This window comes from Convolutriloba macropyga, chromosome 15, assembly GCF_964194025.1.
Source record: "Convolutriloba macropyga chromosome 15, txConMacr16.3, whole genome shotgun sequence".
NCBI classification, from domain to species: Eukaryota; Metazoa; Xenacoelomorpha; order Acoela; family Convolutidae; genus Convolutriloba; species Convolutriloba macropyga.
In genome coordinates, this window is record NC_134482.1 from 17,469,894 (window position 1) to 17,490,191 (window position 20,298).

A 20,298-nucleotide genomic window follows, 5' to 3' on the forward strand; every position below is an offset into this window, starting at 1 on the left:
GATAATAACTCAAATTGTCTTTATCAATCGATTACGAATAATGCATGAACAATTTATGAACGGATTACGCGCTGTTACGTCCCGCAGTTGTTCAATTACGTAACACAATTACTCAGATTACGCAATACAATTAGCACGTTGCGTAATCGGGTGCAATGACTTTTTGAGACGTTCCAGTCAAGGCTATTAGAGTGTCAATATTTAACTACGCGAATTTAAAATTTTTTATTAATTTTTGCTTTTATAATAGACTTAGCGCAATTCAATTCAAGTTAATCAATTTTAAAGAATTTTATTAAAAATCAAGCAATATTATGAATTTTTGTCAAAGAGCGAAATTTGCACCAGGCTTTTAATTTAATTCGTTCTTGCAAACAAATATTATCGACTTCCCAATTTCAAAAAGTGATCTTGAGTTTTGTGAGGTTTACTAATGCGTAAATTAGTTATAATATTAGCCTCAAATTCTTCCAAAAAGTTTATTTTTGTTCATGCGCCGATATACTCATATAAACGCTGGTTAACCACTAGTTATACTAACTAGTTATAACTAACTTTGTTGGTTAAAATTCCTCGAGGAAGAATAAGGTGGGCCTGCAAACTTCCATCGGGTAATTTTATTGTTTAACTTTTCACCCTAAGGTTACTTTTTAAACCCCAAATTTCTTAGTTTGCTTGAGTTGAACGAAAGTTTGCACAGTGTCTATAAATAACTTCCTTCAGCAAAACTCTAACTTGACTTGAAGAAAATTACTAAAGTTGGTACTCATTTTTCAAAGGGGTTCAGCCGTCAGTTTCAAAACAAACGCAATTTACTAGAAAAAGGCAAAACCCTTCATTAACTTAGCTTAACCTATAAACCCATTTTGCTATGTTTATCCATTCCAAAATTCAAAGCTGTCTGACAAACTTGATTCATTATTTCGAAATCAGAGTCATTGAGAGTTCCATTGACAAATTTGGAAAGTTATAAAATTAGAGTTAAATTATTTGAATGTCGCTAGAGCTTCAGTCAGGTAAGGATTTTAGCCAAGTTTTCTGGGTAAAATAAACTTTAGTGAAAATAATTTGACAAAAATCAAGTTGTCACTAAATTGCTTAATATATTTTTGCCCTATGAAGCAATTGAACACCCAAGTGTTGACTTCTTGTTATTATTGCAAGACAATTAAATTTTGCAGAGTCAAAATATCTTTGCAAGATTTTTTGGGTTTCGTTCTACAATGAAGTGGTTAAAACAAAAGAAATCATTTTTTACTACCCAACTTCAACTGCAACCCCTATCCCCTTCACCTTTTGTGATGATTCATGTAATCTACAAGATACATGCTTTTGCATGCTTGTGAAAAATTAATAAATAAAAAAATTTTGCATTTGATGTGGTTCGCAGTCTGGAATGAAAGTTGTACTTGTTGAGCGTAGACTGTTCTAGAGAGTGAAAAAACAATCTCAAGGTGGAGCGAAAAATATTACCGGCTCAGAAAGCATTTGTTAGTTGTGACTAATTAGAATCTTGTTTTTGCAAGAACATTGCAGAATTCTAAAAAAAAGTTTGTTTTATCTCTCAAAATCTTGAAAGGTCTGGTGTTTTCTGACAAGAATTTCATTTCAAAGAAACATAAACATCTCCAGTCTCTCCAAAATGAACATACAATTTAAAAAAAAAATAAAATTCTTTTATGTTTCAACCTTCCATGGAAAATGAGAGGAACAGTATTCCAACCTGCCTTTTCCTAAGTGAAACTTTAGTAACCTTGATCTGCATTCTAGAAATATAGAGAAACATAGGTGAAGAGTCTATTTTACAACAGCGGCCAACTAAAAATGCTACATTTCAATAATAGACTTTTGTGCAACATATTTAATATCGCAAAGTCAATGAAATACATTTACGCAACGAAAAGAAATTGTTCTGTACCATGAAAGAAAACCTGGAAAAGTTGTAACAATTAGCTCAAACATAGAGGAACTTTCGCACGTGAGATGTTCTAATGATGGAAGAAATCAGGTTTTGAAAGAACATGATAAATCGTTGGGCTATCAAGAACTACCGAAAATGGTTGTGAAATTTATTTTATTGTGAACACCATATTGATGGCATCTTTTGAACATTTTGACCACACTTTGATCAAATAATTGGAGGACTAAGAAGTAACAATGAAACTATTTGGTTCAAAAACACATCTATCCTGTTTGTTGCGAATCTCAGAGTTTCCTGAAAAATTGAATTTGCAGAATCAAGAAAAACTAATCAGAGAAAATCGAAAACACTATAATGGGTTCAATATCTTCAAAAAGTGACAGCAAATGTTTGACTTTTTGCAATTTTCGACCAATGGTACATGATTTTTGTTTATGGTATATCAATTTTGAAAAAAATTTCGATTTGAGTTGCTGCTTTTACTGCTGCTGGCTTTCTGTCCCGATTTGGTTAGATAATAAGCGACCACACAATATAAATTATTTGAAAAAGGTTATCAGCATCCTACTTTTCGCTGCTAATTTAATTTCCGAAAGACAAAATTTAAGACAGATAAAAAGTAGTACAGAAACAGTTTTCAAATGGAATCTATTTTTTGTGTACTTTAGTATGCGTTATAGTTTTAAGAATTACAAGATGAAGATCCGAAGACTTTGAGGCAACTCAAAAACAAAAATAATTTGCCGAGAAACAAAAATAATGTTACGCAGTAAATAAAGAACGAATTTTAGCCAATCAGAATTGAGTATTTAGATTCGAATTTAAATGCGTATAAAACGTTCTAATATACATAGAAAGTTCCGAAAAAGTTCAATTAACCTAATTTTAAGTAAATATAACCACGATATGTACCGATTGAGGTGGTTTTCGGCTTAATATTTTTAGGTTTTCTAGACAATTGCCGATTGAATACGAACTGATTTGACGTCAATAACATCAGACAAAAAACCAGTAAAAGAGCATCGAAAAAACCTTGCCGTCTAAGCTTTCACTTGTTGCTATGATCATCGCTAATGCTTTGTACGTCTTAATGCTTACACTAATGTTTACACGTTGTTATATGTCGAAAAAAGAGTCAAATTGAATCCTCGAACTACTGATTGTTTTATCAGAGTTTATATTGGTGCCGCGACCCGGGACCTCTCGCATTATTCAGGGGTGGAAAAAGCCACGCTTCGCCCAACAAAGAATCGACGAACTTGAGTCAGCGCGTACCGCCATTACAATTTGTAAGACAATATTTTTCGCAAACTATAGTGCATTAAATCTTCCTTTTTGAATTTAGACGGCAAGAAACCCAACCCGTGAACTTTTTTTGGATAATGGGCTAGTAGAACTAAACGAATATTTGTAGAAAACATTGGCAAGTGGGCCCACAAAAAACAATGTTTGAGACAAAAAAAACATCGAGTTTGAAAAATTTTGGTTGATTTACCAAAAATTAGAAAAAATTGATACAGTCAGTTCATTTATCAAAGAATAACCTCTGATAAAGGGAAAATTGAGAGAAAATTATGCTAATTTGTCCCATTTTGAAAATTTTTGGTCAATTTTGATGCAAATAAAAAAACATAGAATATCAATATTGAATATTGATAAACCGTACTTTCAGGCATAAAACCGTCCAATTTACCGGATAACCGTTTCGTATTCAAAAAATTGCAGAAATATTGACCAAAAATAGAAAAAGTTGAACAAAAGTGTAAAATTTTGACAGATTTGTCAAAGAATGAAATTTCCAGCAAGAAGGTTCGTAAATTGAGTGAAACTCAATTAACACAGAAAAAGTTGTGAAAATTCTCACAACCTCCGGCCTACAAAAAATTATCGAATTCCAATATTTTTTCTCGTCGCTCGTTTATGTACCGTTTCGTGCGCGTCCTTTTTGTCCTTTAAATTTTCAGTTCTCCGTATTCCCTTTTTCAATAACGTCGCTCTCCCAAAACTTCGCTTTTCCTTTTCTCCGTCTACTTTTCTGGATTTCAGTGTAGTGTGTCATATGTGATGAAGTATGTTGTTGTTTTTGCTGTAGTATGTTGAGTACGCTAGTATGCTGGTTTTGTTGTTTAGGTCTTGTAGCTTTCTAGGGTGTGACTTAAGTTTATTTTCGAGTTACGGCTGGATTGTCCTTCGACTTTTCAACTTTACTAATTTACTAGCCTTCCTGTTGTAGTATATTGATTTTGCTGCTTTATGTTTGTGTGTACCTGTGTGATTGCTAGTTGGTTTGGTCTTGTTGCCTTCTAGGGTGTGACTTAAGTTTATTCTCGAGTTACGGCTGGATTGTTTCTCGACTTTTCCAACTATCTTAGTCTATAAACACACTTTTGTAGTTTGTTCAATTTTGTTGTAGTTTGTTTAATAACGTTAGGATGCTGATTGTTTGTTACGGTTTGGGTTTTGCTAGGATGTGACTTAGGTTTATTCTGGAGTTACGGCTAGTAAATTTCTTGACCTTTACATCCTTTTAGTGTACTACTGCATTGCCGTAAATTAGTTTGTCGTTAAATTTGTCGTTATAAACCCCTTATGAACTATATTAGATTGTCTTGCAGTAGCTTCTCTCCTTTTTCCTAGGGTGTGACTTAAGTTTGTTCTGGTGTTACAGCTAGGTTGTTTGCTTGAGTTTTTGCTGTGGTCTGCTAACATAGTTCTTTCCGAACTCATTTCCCGCCCGTTCTCTCCCACCGTCCCGTTTCGTTCGTTTTCCCGCACGTCCCGTTTCCGTTCTGTCGCGCATTGCTCGCTCGATTTCTCGTCTGTCCCGTTTCCGTCGCTTCGCGCGTTGCTCGCTCGACTTTCCGTCCGTAACGTCTCCGTTTCGTCGCGCGTTGCTCGCTCGACTTCCCGTGTGTCCTTTGCCTCCCTCCGCGTTGAGCGCATAGCGTTCAGCGCTCCACTTCTGTTTTTGTCGGGCACAGTGTGCTCGACGGCCTTCTTTGCTCTTTGGGTGGGTTGTTTTACAGACTGTCTACAGTGTGCTGTGTTTGGTGTCCTTTGCGTTGGGTTTGTTTTGCGTGTATTAGGTTTATTTGGAGTGTGCATATAATAGATAACCGTGTGCAGTGGTAGTTTTGCTGGTCTTTGAAAATAATAACATCATGATGTCTAATAGTCTTGATCAAAAAGTCAAAAAGTTGTACGCTGCCAGGTCAAAGCGTGAGGCTGAATTGCATGCTATACATGAAGATATCCTTCATTGTATAAATAGTCAAAGTAGGCGAGTGAAAGTTGAACGCCTAGTAACAAAGTGCAACGAAGCATTTATGTCTGTTGTAGACAAAAATGAGGACCTGATTGCATTTGCTGGAAAAACAGAGGATCCAAGTGCTCTTGTTCCTTCATTAGAGTCTTATTTGGAGGCAATGACAACTAAGAACGACAAGATACTCACTTCAGCACGAAACTACATCAACTCTGCTGATGATAAAGTGAGTGAGTTCCAGGAACCAAGGGCTTCCATTCGTTCTAGACTTCCCTCAATTATGACATCGTCAAAAAGATCCAGTCAGCGTAAACATGATTATGTAATTGCTAAGATGAAGCGTGAAGAAATTGAAAAACAAAATGAGGCAGCCATTCGCCTTGCAAAACAGAAAAAGCAAATGGAAATAGATGAATTGGAGGAAAACAACAGGAAACAATTGGCAGAGGCAACTCTGCAAGAATTTGAATTGCTGGACGCCGTTTCCAAAGGTAGCCAATCTGAAACAACTGCAAGTGCTAGGAGCTCAATGAGAAGTGAAAAGGCTGTCCAAGATTGGATCAACACCTCACTTGCTTTAAGTTTTCACAATGAGGAGAAAACTAGCGAACCACAGGTTATGATTGACCCTCCAGAATCTCCTAGCCACAACAACGGCAAAACAGTGGAAGATCAAAACACTGAAATTTCAAGGCATTCCATTCCAAAAAATTGTCGAGGCAATTACATTTAAGCAATGAGACCTTGCAGCAACTCGACCCCTATTATACTCCACCTGAAAATTTTTTGGCTGCTGCTAACACACAGGCGTTGTACCAGGCGCACCTGAGGGCGCAAATGAATCAAACAGGCCAGCAAGGCACGGCGCTCCCAAGCATAACTAACCAAGGAACCGTGGATAGTCAGCCGCCTTCTGTACACGCCCCAGGGGCTTCTTCACCACCCATTCAACAGCCCATTCCACCACAGACGTTCGCACCACAAGAAAATCAAAATAATGCATCCGAGTTTTTTCCACACGCACAATCCAGGGGACCTGAAACATCAAGTCTGTCGAAAAATAATTTGGCCCAGCGAATATGCTCCCGACAACAAATTAATTGTGTCCCCCGAGCACCAAACGCCACTCTTCCTCCTTTTCCGACAACAAATCATCCCGCCCCCGCAATAAACGTTCCCCTGCACCCAAGCGCCCCACCAAGTCCAAACACTCAACAGCACAACACCGAACCGGCTCATCCTAATGACCTTTCCATTCCGAACCCAGTCTTCGCACCTAACCTCACTGCTCCCATCCCACACGCCCATTTGGATAATCAGCCTCTCGTCAAAACATTTCAGAATAATAATAACCGAGTACACAAAGTTGTACGTTCCATTGCTCCGCCTGTCCCAAATATGCCCAATATCCCTCTTGGCCAAAATTTTGTGCCAAATATGAGTCACTGGCGGTTTCCACAGCACAGACCGTCAATATTCAACCAAGACACAACCACCGTGAATAGTCTGCCTCCAAATGTACACGCCCATATCGCACCATCAAGCACTTATGTTCCACCACGATTTTATCACAATTCGCCCCCTTTGATTGATATGCAATCACCGTTAGGCGCGCAGCAGGAAAACCTGATCGCGACTACTAATGTTGTACCTGGTCTAGCCACTCCGGTTTTTCAGCCAATATACCCCATGTTGGGCCCACTCCGTTGAGTTGGAGCGGTCCGCAGGTGTCTGCACCTGCCCCTCCGATACCGGACAATGCGTCATTGATTAGGGAATTAGCTGATGCAATAACAAGCAAGAGAAACGACCCTTTGCCCGAGTGGAAACTTGCAGAGTTTAATGGCGACCCATTAAAGTGGCATGAGTGGTATGGTCAATTCAAAAGCGCGATCGACTCGCAGCCGCTCACTGACGACGTTAAATTGACGTACCTTAAAACACTCGTCACCGGTAAAGCAAAGATTGCAATCGCCGAGTTTGCTTACTGTGGTTTAATGTACAAGGATGCACTAAGGACTTTGGAACGTAAATTTGGCCAGCCACAGGCAGTCGTATGTGCACACTTGGATAAACTAAGCAGTTTTCCACCTCTTAAAATGCACAATAGTGATAACATCATAAACTATTCTGCTGCAATATCCAGTCTCGTTGGGGTTTTCAAGTCGTTATCATATGATGCTGATTTGAAGAGCGCTTCCCTACTTAACCAAGCGGTACAGAAGTCACCACCAAACATGAAAGAGTCATGGTCACTCTTTACGGTTAAGAAGCACTGGGTTAAGCCTACCCTCCTTGACTTTAACGATTGGCTTAAAGAAAAGGCTGAGGCCCATGATCTTATGAAACAAAGCGCAACCAAGGCCAAACCTGAAGAGAACATCACTTCAGTAACCAAGACCAAAACAGCCTCAAAAGTGTTTGCATCAAATTCGCAACAAAGGGAAACAAAGAAGCAAATGCCATCTGCTTCCACAAACACTTTCTTTCGATGCATTGTATGCAAAGGTAACCACCGGCTATGGGAGTGTCGAGTTTTCAAGGAAAAGACTCCAACCCAGAGAGCTAAGTTGGTGGCGGATAACAAACTTTGCTTTTCGTGCTTACGGGGCAAGCACACATTCCGCCAGTGCCCTCAACCAAGAAAGTGCCGAGCAGAAGGGTGCAATAGTTCGCATAACACACTATTGCATGGAGCAGATAGGGTTTTCCCAACAAAACAGTCGACAAATTCCAATACCATTCAACCTTCTGGCAACACAGGTCAAACTAAAGCAACTTCTAGTCAACTCCAGCCTAATAAGACCACAACAATGTCATCTGTTACTGATGTTAAGGGGCTCCTTCAGGTGACTGAATTGCAGTTGGTCAATTCGTCCGGTTTAGATACCAAGGCTTTAGTTTTGTGTGATACCGCCTGCAGTAACTCTTGGGTGGCCGGTAGTCTCGCAGATAGACTCGGTTTGCACGGTAAAGCACTAAAGCTAACTGTCAAGGGTATTAATACCGAAGAAGTAGTTGATACTAGGGTTGTTGAAGTTAATGTGAAACCAAGAGAACAACAAGATTTCGAACCATTCACCGTCAACCCTTTCGTTAAAGAGAGTCTGAACGTCGGCTCTGATATAATCAATGTACAGGCCCTGCAAGAGACTTACCCACACTTAGCAGTCCTTGATCCTGTGACGTATTCCTATAAAGACATTGAGATGATACTCGGACAAGATGTCTATCATGCCATCCGCCCGTTAGAATACTTCTCTGCCGATGAGAAGCGTTCACCCGTTGCCGTACGCTTGCCCATAGGTTGGGTCTTAAGCGGTCCGTTACCATCAAGTTCGTGTTTAACCTCAACGTGCTTTAAAGTGAATATCGAACAAGACAATGAGTTAGCAAGTCAAGTAAAGTCATGGTACGACATTGAATCATTCGGGGCAAACAAGCAGGTCGACTCAAGATCTGCAGCAGACGCAAGGGCTCACGAAATCCTTGAGAGTACCACCATACACAATGGCCTGAGATACGATGTCGGAATGCTGTGGGCAGCAGATAACACCAAGCTCCCAAATAATTACTTCTCATCCCTTGTGCAACTAAAATCTCTCGAAAAACGATTGGCTAAGGATGAAGACCTTAGAGAGAAGTATACTAGTACCATCAAGGAAGACCTAAACAAGGGGTATGTAATTGAGGCTCCGGACGCTCACAAGGTTGAGAACCGGTCCGATAAAGAGTGGTACCTACTCCACCATCCGGTTTCAAACCCGAAGAAACCGGGTAAGGTGCGTAGGGTGCTCAATGGAGCAGCAAAATTTCATGGCGCCTCACTGAATAAATCTTTGCTCACTGGCCCTGATCTGCTCCAAAACCTTATTTACGTACTTCTTCGCTTCCGACAACATCCATATGCCGTCTCTGCCGACATCGAGGGAATGTTTCTACAGGTTGGTGTATTACCATCAGATCAACCATCACTTCGCTTTCTGTGGCGGGAGGACCCCACAACTAACGTTGTAGTGTATCAATATACGCGCCATATATTCGGTGCTAAAGACTCGCCCACATGCGCCAACTATGCATTACAACGCACTGCGAGAGACAATGTTAAGTTTTACCCCGAAGCTGCAAAAGCCGTCGTTGAAAACTTTTACATGGACAATTACCTTGACTCGGTGGAGTCTCCTGAGAAAGCCATCAATAGATCGAAGGAATTGGTACATCTTCTCCATCTCGGTGGGTTCAAGCTTACAAAGTTTGTAAGCAATGTGCCAGATCTAGCTGATCGAATTGATGGTTCTCCTCAATCTACTGAGCCCAAGGTTATTGTTTCATGTCAGGAGGATTCATCGCATGTGCTAGGGTTAAAGTGGGATCACACTAATGACACCTTAGCTGTGAATCGGGGTACAAGCTGCGCTATCGCCAAGTCCCTCACGCAACGCTTGGTTCTAAGTCTTGTCTCGAAAGTCTTTGACCCCATTGGTCTTGTCGCACCGTTTACCGTCGGTGCGCGTTTGCTCTTAAAAGACATCTGGCGTGTCACAGGACAGCAATGGGATGACGAGCTCCCACAGGACATGGTTCAAAGATTTTTGGTCTGGAGTGCGGACTTACCAAAGCTTGAAAACATCAAAATTCCTCGAAGTTACTTTAGTGGACCCTTTGATAATACAGAGTTGCATATGTTCGTTGACAGTTCCCAGGATATTTTTAGTGCCTTCGCATTTCTTCGAGCCCGAGTAACAACCCCTACGGGCAAGATAAAAACAGAGCTTGCGTTTTTTTTGGGCAAAGCGCGCGTGGCGCCAATGAAAGTAATCACTGTCCCTAAACTGGAATTGCAAGCAGCTCTACTTGCCGCTCGGCTGAAGAACGAAATTATTCAGGCACTTACGGTCACTGTTAACCAAGTATTCATGTGGACAGACAGCACGACCGTTCTTCAGTGGATAAACTCTAATGAAAAGCAACCAATCTTTGTTGCAAACCGCGTTTGTGAAATTTTGGAGTATACCAGCGTTGACCAATGGAACCACGTCGCAACTAAGGATAATCCAGCTGACGCTGGCACGCGTGGAATGTCCGCTGAGGTTTTGCAACTAAGCAGTTGGGTTAATGGTCCACATTTCTTATCTAACTCAAGTTTCCCTTTCGTACCGAACAAAGACGTCATTAAAAACATCAAACTTGGCGTCAACCAAGCAGTCATCATAGAAGACACTGTCTCTCTCGCTACATCTGTTAAAAAACAGACAACTCCCGTTCCGTCGTTATTCCCATTTGATAAGTTTAGTTCTTATCAAAAGTACTTGCGCATTGCCGCATACGTTCTCCGGCTTTTGCCGAAAAATGCCGGCTACCGTAACCCCGATGGTAGCATTACCGACCCTACTGAGCTTGACGAAGCCGAGCGTCATCTACAGTATTTGGTGCAAGGAGAGTCTTTTGAAGCCGAAAGAAAAGATCTCATTGACAATAAATTCGTTAAACGGAGTAGCCGAATTGCTCCACATTCACCGTTTGTTAGTCCAAATGGGCTAATCCGTTCCTCGGGCCGCATCAAGCGGTTAATTGAAGTTGGGTTTAACGTAAAGCACCCAATCATCTTAGATGCACGTCATCCGTTTGTAAAACTGTTCCTTGAACACACGCACGTAAAGCATTACCATCAGGGCGTTGAATACCTAAGATCAATTGTGCAGGAACACTACACAGTACTGAAACTAAGATCATCCTTGCGTTCCATCAAAGCACACTGCCTGAGATGCCGAGAATTCCAAGCTGTAACTATGCAACCAATCATGTCTGACTTACCTAAGGAGAGACTTGCTTACCAGTCTCCTCCCTTCACGAACACTGGCGTTGACTACTTTGGGCCATTCTATGTTACTGTCCGCCGTACTACTGAGAAAAGGTGGGGCTTCCTCTTCACCTGTCTCACTACTCGCGCTGTCCATGTCGAGATAGTTACATCCATGGACACCAGTTCTTGTTTTATGGGAGTTGAGCGGTTTGTGTCACGTAGAGGTACACCTGCCATGATTTGGTCGGACAATGGCACTAACTTTATTGGAGCGGAGAAAGAACTCCGAGAAAGTATTGAAAAGTGGAACGTTGTCAACATTGCTGCTGAGCTCGCTCACAAAGGTATAAAGTGGAGGTTCAATCCACCCAGCCCACCACATCAAGGGGGTATCTGGGAGAGGTTGGTACGCAGCTTCAAACGCGTGTTGTATACTATTCTTGGCACGCGTCGCCTCACGGATGAGGTACTGCATACTACCTTTTGTCTCGTGGAGAATGCTCTCAATTCGCGTCATTTAACACCCGTAAGCGCCGATCCGTGCGATTTGAACGCTTTAACGCCCAACCATTTTCTTTTAGGAGAACACTCTACCGGTATTCCGTCTGTTGTCGGCAACAATGAGTTCGACCATCGTAAACGTTACGCCCGTGCGCAGTCGTACGCTAATGCGATCTGGTCCCGTTGGATCAGAGAGTACGTACCGACGCTGAACCGACGCTCTAAGTGGCAGACGCCTGCCGAGCAACACCTTAAGACCGGTGACTTGGTTTGGATAGTTGAAGAAACCGACCCTAGGGGTTACTACCCAACCGCTCGGATTGTGGAACTCCGTTACGGCTCCGATAGCGTCGCGCGCTCTGCCGTTATACGTACGTCGACCGGTTCACTTGTCCGCCCGCTTGTAAAACTTGTACCAGTTTTCCCAACATCTTCTTCAGGGCCGGAGGATGTTACGCAGTAAATAAAGAACGAATTTTAGCCAATCAGAATTGAGTATTTAGATTCGAATTTAAATGCGTATAAAACGTTCTAATATACATAGAAAGTTCCGAAAAAGTTCAATTAACCTAATTTTAAGTAAATATAACCACGATATGTACCGATTGAGGTGGTTTTCGGCTTAATATTTTTAGGTTTTCTAGACAATTGCCGATTGAATACGAACTGATTTGACGTCAATAACATCAGACAAAAAACCAGTAAAAGAGCATCGAAAAAACCTTGCCGTCTAAGCTTTCACTTGTTGCTATGATCATCGCTAATGCTTTGTACGTCTTAATGCTTACACTAATGTTTACACGTTGTTATATGTCGAAAAAAGAGTCAAATTGAATCCTCGAACTACTGATTGTTTTATCAGAGTTTATAAATAAAAACGTTCAGTAGTTCCAAAGATCCAGTAGAAATTCTACTTGAGCAATGAAAGTTTCCTTGTATAATATATAATTAACGATTAAAATGCCTAAAATATATTAGGGGTATGCTGAACGGCCTTTTTCCAAACCCGATTGTTTTCATACCTTTTGAGGTTTTTATGATGAAACAACCAAAAATCGGAGAAGAAGTTTGACGACATGAAGCCAAAAATGGAGTAATAATTTCTGAGTAATACAACTAAATTATAAAAAGCATATTGCTAATTTAATTTAATCTTAGTGTGAATTATTTTAATAAAAATCATCAACATTTTAAAAAATTAATAATTTTTTTTGCTGTCACTGCTGTATCTGCTATCTAAAATAAAGCCTGCAATTCAATTGTTAGATAGGTTTCTAAATCTCAAAACACTCAATAGTCAGATAATGATAGATCAGATAGAATTTAAAAATTCTGCGTTGGTGCAGGTGTCTTTCGAGGAATTGCCCATTTTTACCCATTTTGGCGCTATCACAATCTTATTTTTACAATGAGTCGTATAGTAATTTGCCCACGTGAACAATCTAAATACGTCTGAATGAGCCCAAAATTAGTGAGTGTAAATCAGAGTTATTGAAAGCGTGAAAAGATTTGACTAGATTTAGTTTGGCACTGTTTGTCTGTTTTGAAAAACTCTCGTGGTGTGGTCTGGAAATATTTGATAAGTTCCGCTGTTGGTCCATTCCGCCACGGTAACCAGAGCGCTTCTTGTTGACAATGTTTCGGTAATTGTGCTATTTTTGTTATTTCAACAGGAGCTGAAAATTTCCTACTTATTCGACTATTGTTAGGCTAGAAAGTCCCGGAGAAGGTCTATAATATACTTTGTAGGCCTGAGATTAGAGTTCGAATTTTGACAATCGGCGAGAGAAGTTATCAAAAACATTGTCATTATTAACAGTCATTTTCTTCGATCTTCTAAGAAAACTAGAAAAACAAACGCGTTCATTGGGGATTATGTTTTCGCTAAGTTTACCTGTAATATGGCGACTAGGAGTCCCTACTACCCCTTTTTACATACAACCCCAACATAATTCTAGTAATACTTCCAATTAAATTTCAAATCGGGTTACAGTCCTTTTCCCCAATTTGTTCAACCAGATTTAACCTTATCACGGTTTATTATCTCAGCTTGCTTATTAAAACATTTTCTGAATCGATTACCCCTATTTATAACTTAAACGAATGCTTCCGTAATTTATAGCTCATATTACTTACTAACTTTACTCTAATTTTGATGTTTTCTTTTTGGGTTTGACCGGGCGGAAAGTCTAATTATTGCCTACCGCACGATTCAAATTCCATTACAATTTACATTGTCTAGTTGGCGCGCTAGCATGCTGTTATTCATACCCACACCAAGCTGAGAATTATTTCCTAATTTTATCTTAATTCAGACAAATTATCGACAAATATTTATATTTATTTACTATCACAAAAATGATTTTCATTCCAATTTCTTTCAAAATAATTCACAATAATGTTCAACTTACTGAAAAACGAAGTTATAGTCGTTATTACAAGATGGAGCGTTTCAAATGTTTGTTTACTTCGTTTTTTGTTTTGTTTATTTTATTTCCTGAAACGACATTGACATTTAGAATTGCACATGATCCCAAAAAACCATTAAACAATCACCCAAAATTACATCACCCTAATAGCCCAAATATAATCGTGACGTCACCATACTCGTCGTCCAATAAGAACCCTTTCTATCAATTGCCAAATTCCCTAAATGGAAATATTATTACAACATCTCAAATCCAGTCGTTGCTTGGAGAGGGGGTTTCAGTTCCAGCTGATCAACCGGTTCCAGGTGTTAACGGGAATAAGCAAGAATCGATCGGAAAATATTCTGGTTTTTCTCATCTAACATTCCATCATTTAAGACAAAACCAGTCACCCAGTCCAGATGAAAACCAAAAATCTTCCAAACTTGATTTTGATCCAAATCAACATGCAGATTTTCCAGATTTCACAACTAGCTCAGACGAAACAACGCTTCCAGAAGAAACAGACCCATCTTACATAATGGACGACCCAAATTCATACTTACCCAGACATAAGAACTTCGAATACTTCATCCCAGAAGATTCAAGACCGCCTTCCAAAACGAAAAACGGCGGCTGCTCGATGCAAAGAGAACCGGCATTTCACAATTCGGAGGACTGGAAAAATTTCAAACCCTCGAGGAAAAGGGAGGATTACGATCTGGCCGTAGAGTTGATTAGTAGAGGCAAAACGGATCCATCTATACAAGCTCTAATCATGTTCTGTGTGTACGACAAAAACGGCAAGTTGACCCACTATTTCCCACGTTGAGGTGATGCGCGACCGAAGCCAACCATGATCAGACCGACTGGGGGGGGGGGGGGGGGGGCTGATCATAGCGTCTCCGTTTGGAACTAATATTTTTACTGAAGAACCCAAAAACAAACAATATATATACCATTTAGGTATATACGCACTAAGCTTGAGGAGGGGGACCGAAAAAATCGCATAGTTTTTTCAACCTCTGAAAATCTATTATGTCATTATGTCTGGAATCCCTCCCCCCTTCCGATGATAGAATATAACCATCAATTATTGACATCTTAGATATTTATATTGTTGTGTAATAATTTCAATGGCTAGGCTAGGTCCACCTAATATCATTAATGTAAAATACTCATTAGGAAAAATTTTTTCAAAAAAATTGTTCTCCGGGAGCTGAAAAAGAGAGGATATTGATATTTCAATTGATGCAGGACCAAAATTAACTAAAATTGATGACAACTGCGCCGTTGTTTAAAACAAACTAGAGGTCTAAGCTCAAGGGGCCGTCTTGAGCTATTTTTGAGGTTTTCTTAAAGTAAAAAGTACCAAATTTCTATTATCTGCACTTGAACACAAATAGTTCATTATTTTTGATTTATGGTATTCTTGATCAAATTTTGTTAATAAAATTAGCATTTACTTTTCAGATGTTTATCTCTTTGAACAATAGCAAAAATTAACGATAAACTAACAAAAAAAGTTATATCTTTAAATAATAAATAAGTATATTAACAGAAAAAGCAACAAAATTAACAAAAACAAATGAAATTGGAAAAATGTTACGATAGTTTGGAAAATGTATTACTCACTATAATAAATTCTTTTTTGAACAACTTTTTAAACAGTTGTTTTATCACCTTAATAATAGTAGTTTCATAAAAAAAATACACACAATCAAAATCATCTACCTCATCAAAATATTGTTTTTTCGATTGAAACTATATTTCGTTTCGAATTAACGACCTGAAATTTAGAACAAAATCTAGTTAAGAATGTTTTCGGTAAATCTGAAAAAGTTTCTTTAAACAGCCCTTTTCTTCAGGGTAGGTTCTTTTATTTGCTAAGTGCGCTTTAATCTTTTATCTGCTCTTCGTGAATACGCGCATTATCAAGTGGTTTTAAAAAATGTTCTTTTAAAAAAATATCGAGCCTCTAAGTTTTCGAAAATTGCAATTGAAGCCGTTTTCTCATCTTCCAAATTTTGCTTTTCAGGTATCAATTTAGAGTTTGATTGCTCTTCAGCAAAGCCGATGATTTTGAAGTTGGCTCTGTTGCTTTCAGTGAAACACTTTACTGTAGATAGCTCTGTACCTGCGAGTTTTTGTAAGATGACTGCTAACAGTCTGAAATGATTTTCCGCAAACCTAACAGAAAAGAATGCTGAGCTGCCCTTCAAAAAATTTTTGCGTTTTGTTCTGTTTTTTGTTGTTGTTTTTTTAAAGAAGTAAGACGCATAGGAATGCTGAGCTGTCCTTCAAAAAATTTTTGCGTTTTGTTCTGTTTTTTGTTGTTGTTTTTTTAAAGAAGTAAGACGCATAGGAAGATCATTTGAAAATCAGGCCGAGGTGTCAGCGCTAAATAACCAAAAAGCCCAATGTTGATGCTGAATGCTTTCTTTATGTATGATGAACGTAAAATAGTTTCTGTGATTTTCCATCATTTTAAGAGTTTGTGTTAAATAGCTTAGCGTTTCCAAGAGTAGACCCTTCATAGTTTTGGCTTTTTAAACCGTAGGATGTACATGATTCTGAATTTTCTAGGCGTAGAACAAAGCTCTTTGATTTTTGTTTTGATTTTTAAGAGGTTCAAAATTCATCGTACCTAAACACAAATCACATACTTTGAAAAATGTTCTTCTTGAGTTTACTTTAACATTTAATTTATGTATTTCTGCGTATTTTTAGCGGTGGTCCAATAAAAATCAGTGTTAACGTTTGGCATTGTAAATGGTATCTTAAATCAACAAAAATAATTGATTTTGGTAGGTTGGCTCATTCATAGTGTCGACCATGTTGGAATACAAATTTTCCTTTCCCAAGAAAAGGCTTTTTTAATTCAAAGTTAAAGGCATCTTAAGAGAAGTAAGGTACATGATGTTGTGGCCATATTTAATCAAGATCAAGTTTCTTAAGAAAACTAAGATATGGTTGTGTATACGAGAGGCATCTGTTCGGACAGAGGCCTCCTGTATTTTCAATGCTTACAAACTCTAGCTCTGGCCTATTTTTGACAGAGGTTGTAAGCATTGATAATATGCGAGAGCAGCTCACAAAAATGATATGATTTCGTAAGCTCTGCGATTAAAAAGACCCAAAGTTATATAAGATCTTTGCTTAAAAGAGCCAAAGTTATAGAAGATCTACGCTTAGAAATGTTAAAATTTTCAAAGATCTACGATCAGACAGGTAGTTTTTGTACAAGATAAGTTGACCGTTTAGAATATTCATGACCAAACCTTTCTTACCTTTTACGCCTTGAAAACATTGAATTTGTTATTTTAAATTTAACGTAGGAAAATACGTAGGAAAATTGTAGCGTATTCTCTATTTCTCAAAGCTAGTTTTTGCGGATCGGAAATTGATTTGTCAAAATTTTTTTGGACCAAAAATTCTTTTACTTTAAAAAAAAATTAAGCTTGGCATGGAAAAGTTGCGACAGTTTATGTTGCCGTAAAATTCGGTCCAATAATGCTTAAAATGTCACAAATTGATGTTGGTATTATATTGGAAAAATTTTTGGGTCTCGAGTTCCTAGTGTTTATTAGCATGTACGAAAATGTGTTTCCGGTATTTGTTTTACCGTATGCTCATAGGATTGTAAGATCTAATTTTTTCGAATAAGGACTTTTATTACGTATTCAAGTTTCATGTTGTCCAATTTATTGGTAAGAAATTGTGTATAACAAGGCAACTATTTTTGAAGAGTATAAATTGAATTGAAATGGTTAAAAAAATCTCATTCGATTTGACAAGATAATGAATATATCACTTAGTAGAAATTAATTATTCACATGAAAAAAATGAACAACTCGTGAACAGACAAAAAACGTTCCAATTTTGGGGGGCGACTTGCATCAGTCAAGATATCACGCTATAACCAAGAATATGTGTTACGAATCTGATGATAAGTATGAATCACAATTATGTTCCCAGAGATGACTGCAGTTTTCGAGGGGATATGGACAAACTGTACCAATATCAGGTTTAAGCTGTCAGCTCTCCTTTTCAATAGTTAGGTTTAACTTGTCTCAACCTAGTTTTCGTATTAGCATCAAGGTTTTCGTTAATAAAGAACACTGTCTCAATTAGTAGTTCTGTACTTTAAATAAGTCTTCACCCGTGAATTGTGGTGCGACCATCGCTAAAAATTTTGCGTGAGATTATTTATTATAGAATGTTATGAATTTTTTCTTAGGTATTATTTGCACCCGTGTCAATATTACCAACCGGACCTTAGTGCCATAGTAAATCAGTGCTTAAACATTGGATTCCAATTTTATATCGTCGGCCCAGTAATGTATCAGTGTGTCCTAATAGTATCTTTCAACTCATCATGTTCAGTATAAGTCCCATTGACATTTTTTCCTGAAAATAAAATGAGCATCCTTGGGATTGATTCCCATTATGTTCATATTATGTTCGCATTTGCAGCAATACTTTGAGAGAGCGATCTGGCCTATTCAAGTCAAATTCTTGGGGCACATGAAGAGAAAAGATCTAACTGCCAGTTCGGTACAGCAGGAAAACGTTTGAACAAAATTTTGGGATATCGGTACAAGAACCCTCGTGCAATGAAGCGCAAAGATTTCAGTGATAAACCGCGATATCGTTTAGAGCCAAATTATGGTGCTTATATGCATATGTGTGCGCTTGTTTTGTCTATGTTTTTGAGGAATTTATAGCAAAGTGGTGAAAGTCTTGCATTTTCATGGCTATTTTTTGCGTCGTTCAGTTTTGTTAATTGAAACTGATGCTGTCTGTTTTCTTAAAAGACCTCAGTATTATAAGTAGTACTAAATTAGCAATTATTGTCATCAATAACGGTGGTTATTGTGGCCCAAATAAGGCATTAAAAACCGTTTTTTCGACGCATTTGTAGACATTTTTTGCACTGTGAATAGCCTTTTCAGACTGTACTTTTATCATACTCCAGCCTAAATTCAGACAGTTTTTTTCTGATTTTTGAAATGAAAATTCGAAAATATGACATGATCATATTACTGGTCAGAGTAAAATTACAGAAGTGAAATACTATGGTTAAGTACTGATTTTGTCTGTGAGTCCAGTCCGCCCCCCCCCCCCTGATTACCCCCCAAACTGCTGTAAGAGTAGGGGCCAATAGTCTTTGGGGATTGGGGGGTGAAACCATGTAAGATTGGGGGGGGGTAACAGGTGTAATGGGGGGAATTTTTAGATTTTGCACCCTAAAATTACCCCCACAAAGATGTAAGATTAGGGGGAGGGGGGGGGCAATATTAGGTGGTAAAATGATGTAAGACTAGGGGGTAATGGGAAGTAATGGGGGGATTTCAGATTCCCCCCCCCCCCCCCAATATGTACAACTTATAACGTTTGTACTTATAACTTTTTTGTATATCAAAGAATGTGTGTTTCAGGAGATGGTTTCATCAGCTATAAAGAGTGGATGTATGTTCACGAAGGGATGCTTGCCAGAACATGAAAACAAACAAATAAGCAACTGGATATAGGAAAATCAATTTATCCCTAGATCAGTAATCACAAATATGGGACAATTGCAATCAGAATATCTCAATTATTTTGCTATATCTCATTCTATTTCATCCTTATTTCTATTTATGGCATTAAATTTTTAAATTACAAAATATGGACAACTTGCAAAAAAATTGTACAATTATTTTCTATGAAGCAAAACTAACTGTTCGAGGGAAAACTCCGTATCAATTTTGAAACCTGCTGATTAATGATTCTGTCCTATCGAATAGCTAGAATTGAAAAAAAGCAGAACCAATTACATTAGCATCTGCCGGTATCAAATTTTTGAGTAAATTTGCTAATTTCTATAGCTGGTGTCAACTTTTGTATCTTACATTGTAAAAGTGGTCTTTACTTATACCCAATTCTTTCAATTTAATTTTTCTGGAAGTCATCGCAACTTTCTTTGAAAGTATAATTATTTTGGTACCGGTAGACGCTTGTAATGTTTTATTTACAGCTGTGTGTTTTGAATCATTGTTCTAATTCTCGTTAATGGCCCTAGATTTAATCATCCCCACCTGTGTTTTCGAAGCTGATTATCCCGAAATTGACAATCTGTTACTATCAGTGCATTATATACTTGAAGGAATATGTATTTCCTGTTCTTATACTTTGTGTAGATCGTAAATTGTTGTTCGAATCAAATTCAAATATCCGAATCGAATTTTTATGGGTCTTAATAATCCTTTAATAACGTCAAAGACCAAAAGTTGGCATGTCCAGACCGTCTCAGACGGAGCTTGCTTATGAACAGATTATCCCAGACTTTTTCGCTTGTGCCTCTCAGCTTAATGGGTGCATATTATTTGTACCCCCCGACGCACGTGCCATATTTTTT

General features: G+C 38.4%; 1 protein-coding gene across 3 annotated transcripts; it reads left to right on the top strand.

Annotated features, from left to right (window-relative positions):
* Window positions 1-253: 253 nt before the first annotated feature.
* LOC142354637 (uncharacterized) lies at window positions 254-19,726 on the top strand. 3 transcript variants are annotated; one of them, XM_075406972.1, is made up of 3 exons: window positions 254-1,016; window positions 13,164-14,701; window positions 19,340-19,726. In XM_075406972.1, exons 2-3 carry the CDS (start codon window positions 13,849-13,851, stop codon window positions 19,402-19,404), a joined length of 918 nt encoding a protein of 305 aa, XP_075263087.1. In that variant the 5' UTR covers window positions 254-1,016; window positions 13,164-13,848; the 3' UTR covers window positions 19,405-19,726. The 3 variants fall into 3 exon arrangements, with proteins under 3 accessions (XP_075263087.1, XP_075263088.1, XP_075263089.1); XM_075406973.1 differs by having other exon boundaries at window positions 13,200-14,701; XM_075406974.1 differs by having other exon boundaries at window positions 254-588.
* The last annotated feature ends 572 nt before the right edge of the window (window positions 19,727-20,298 follow it).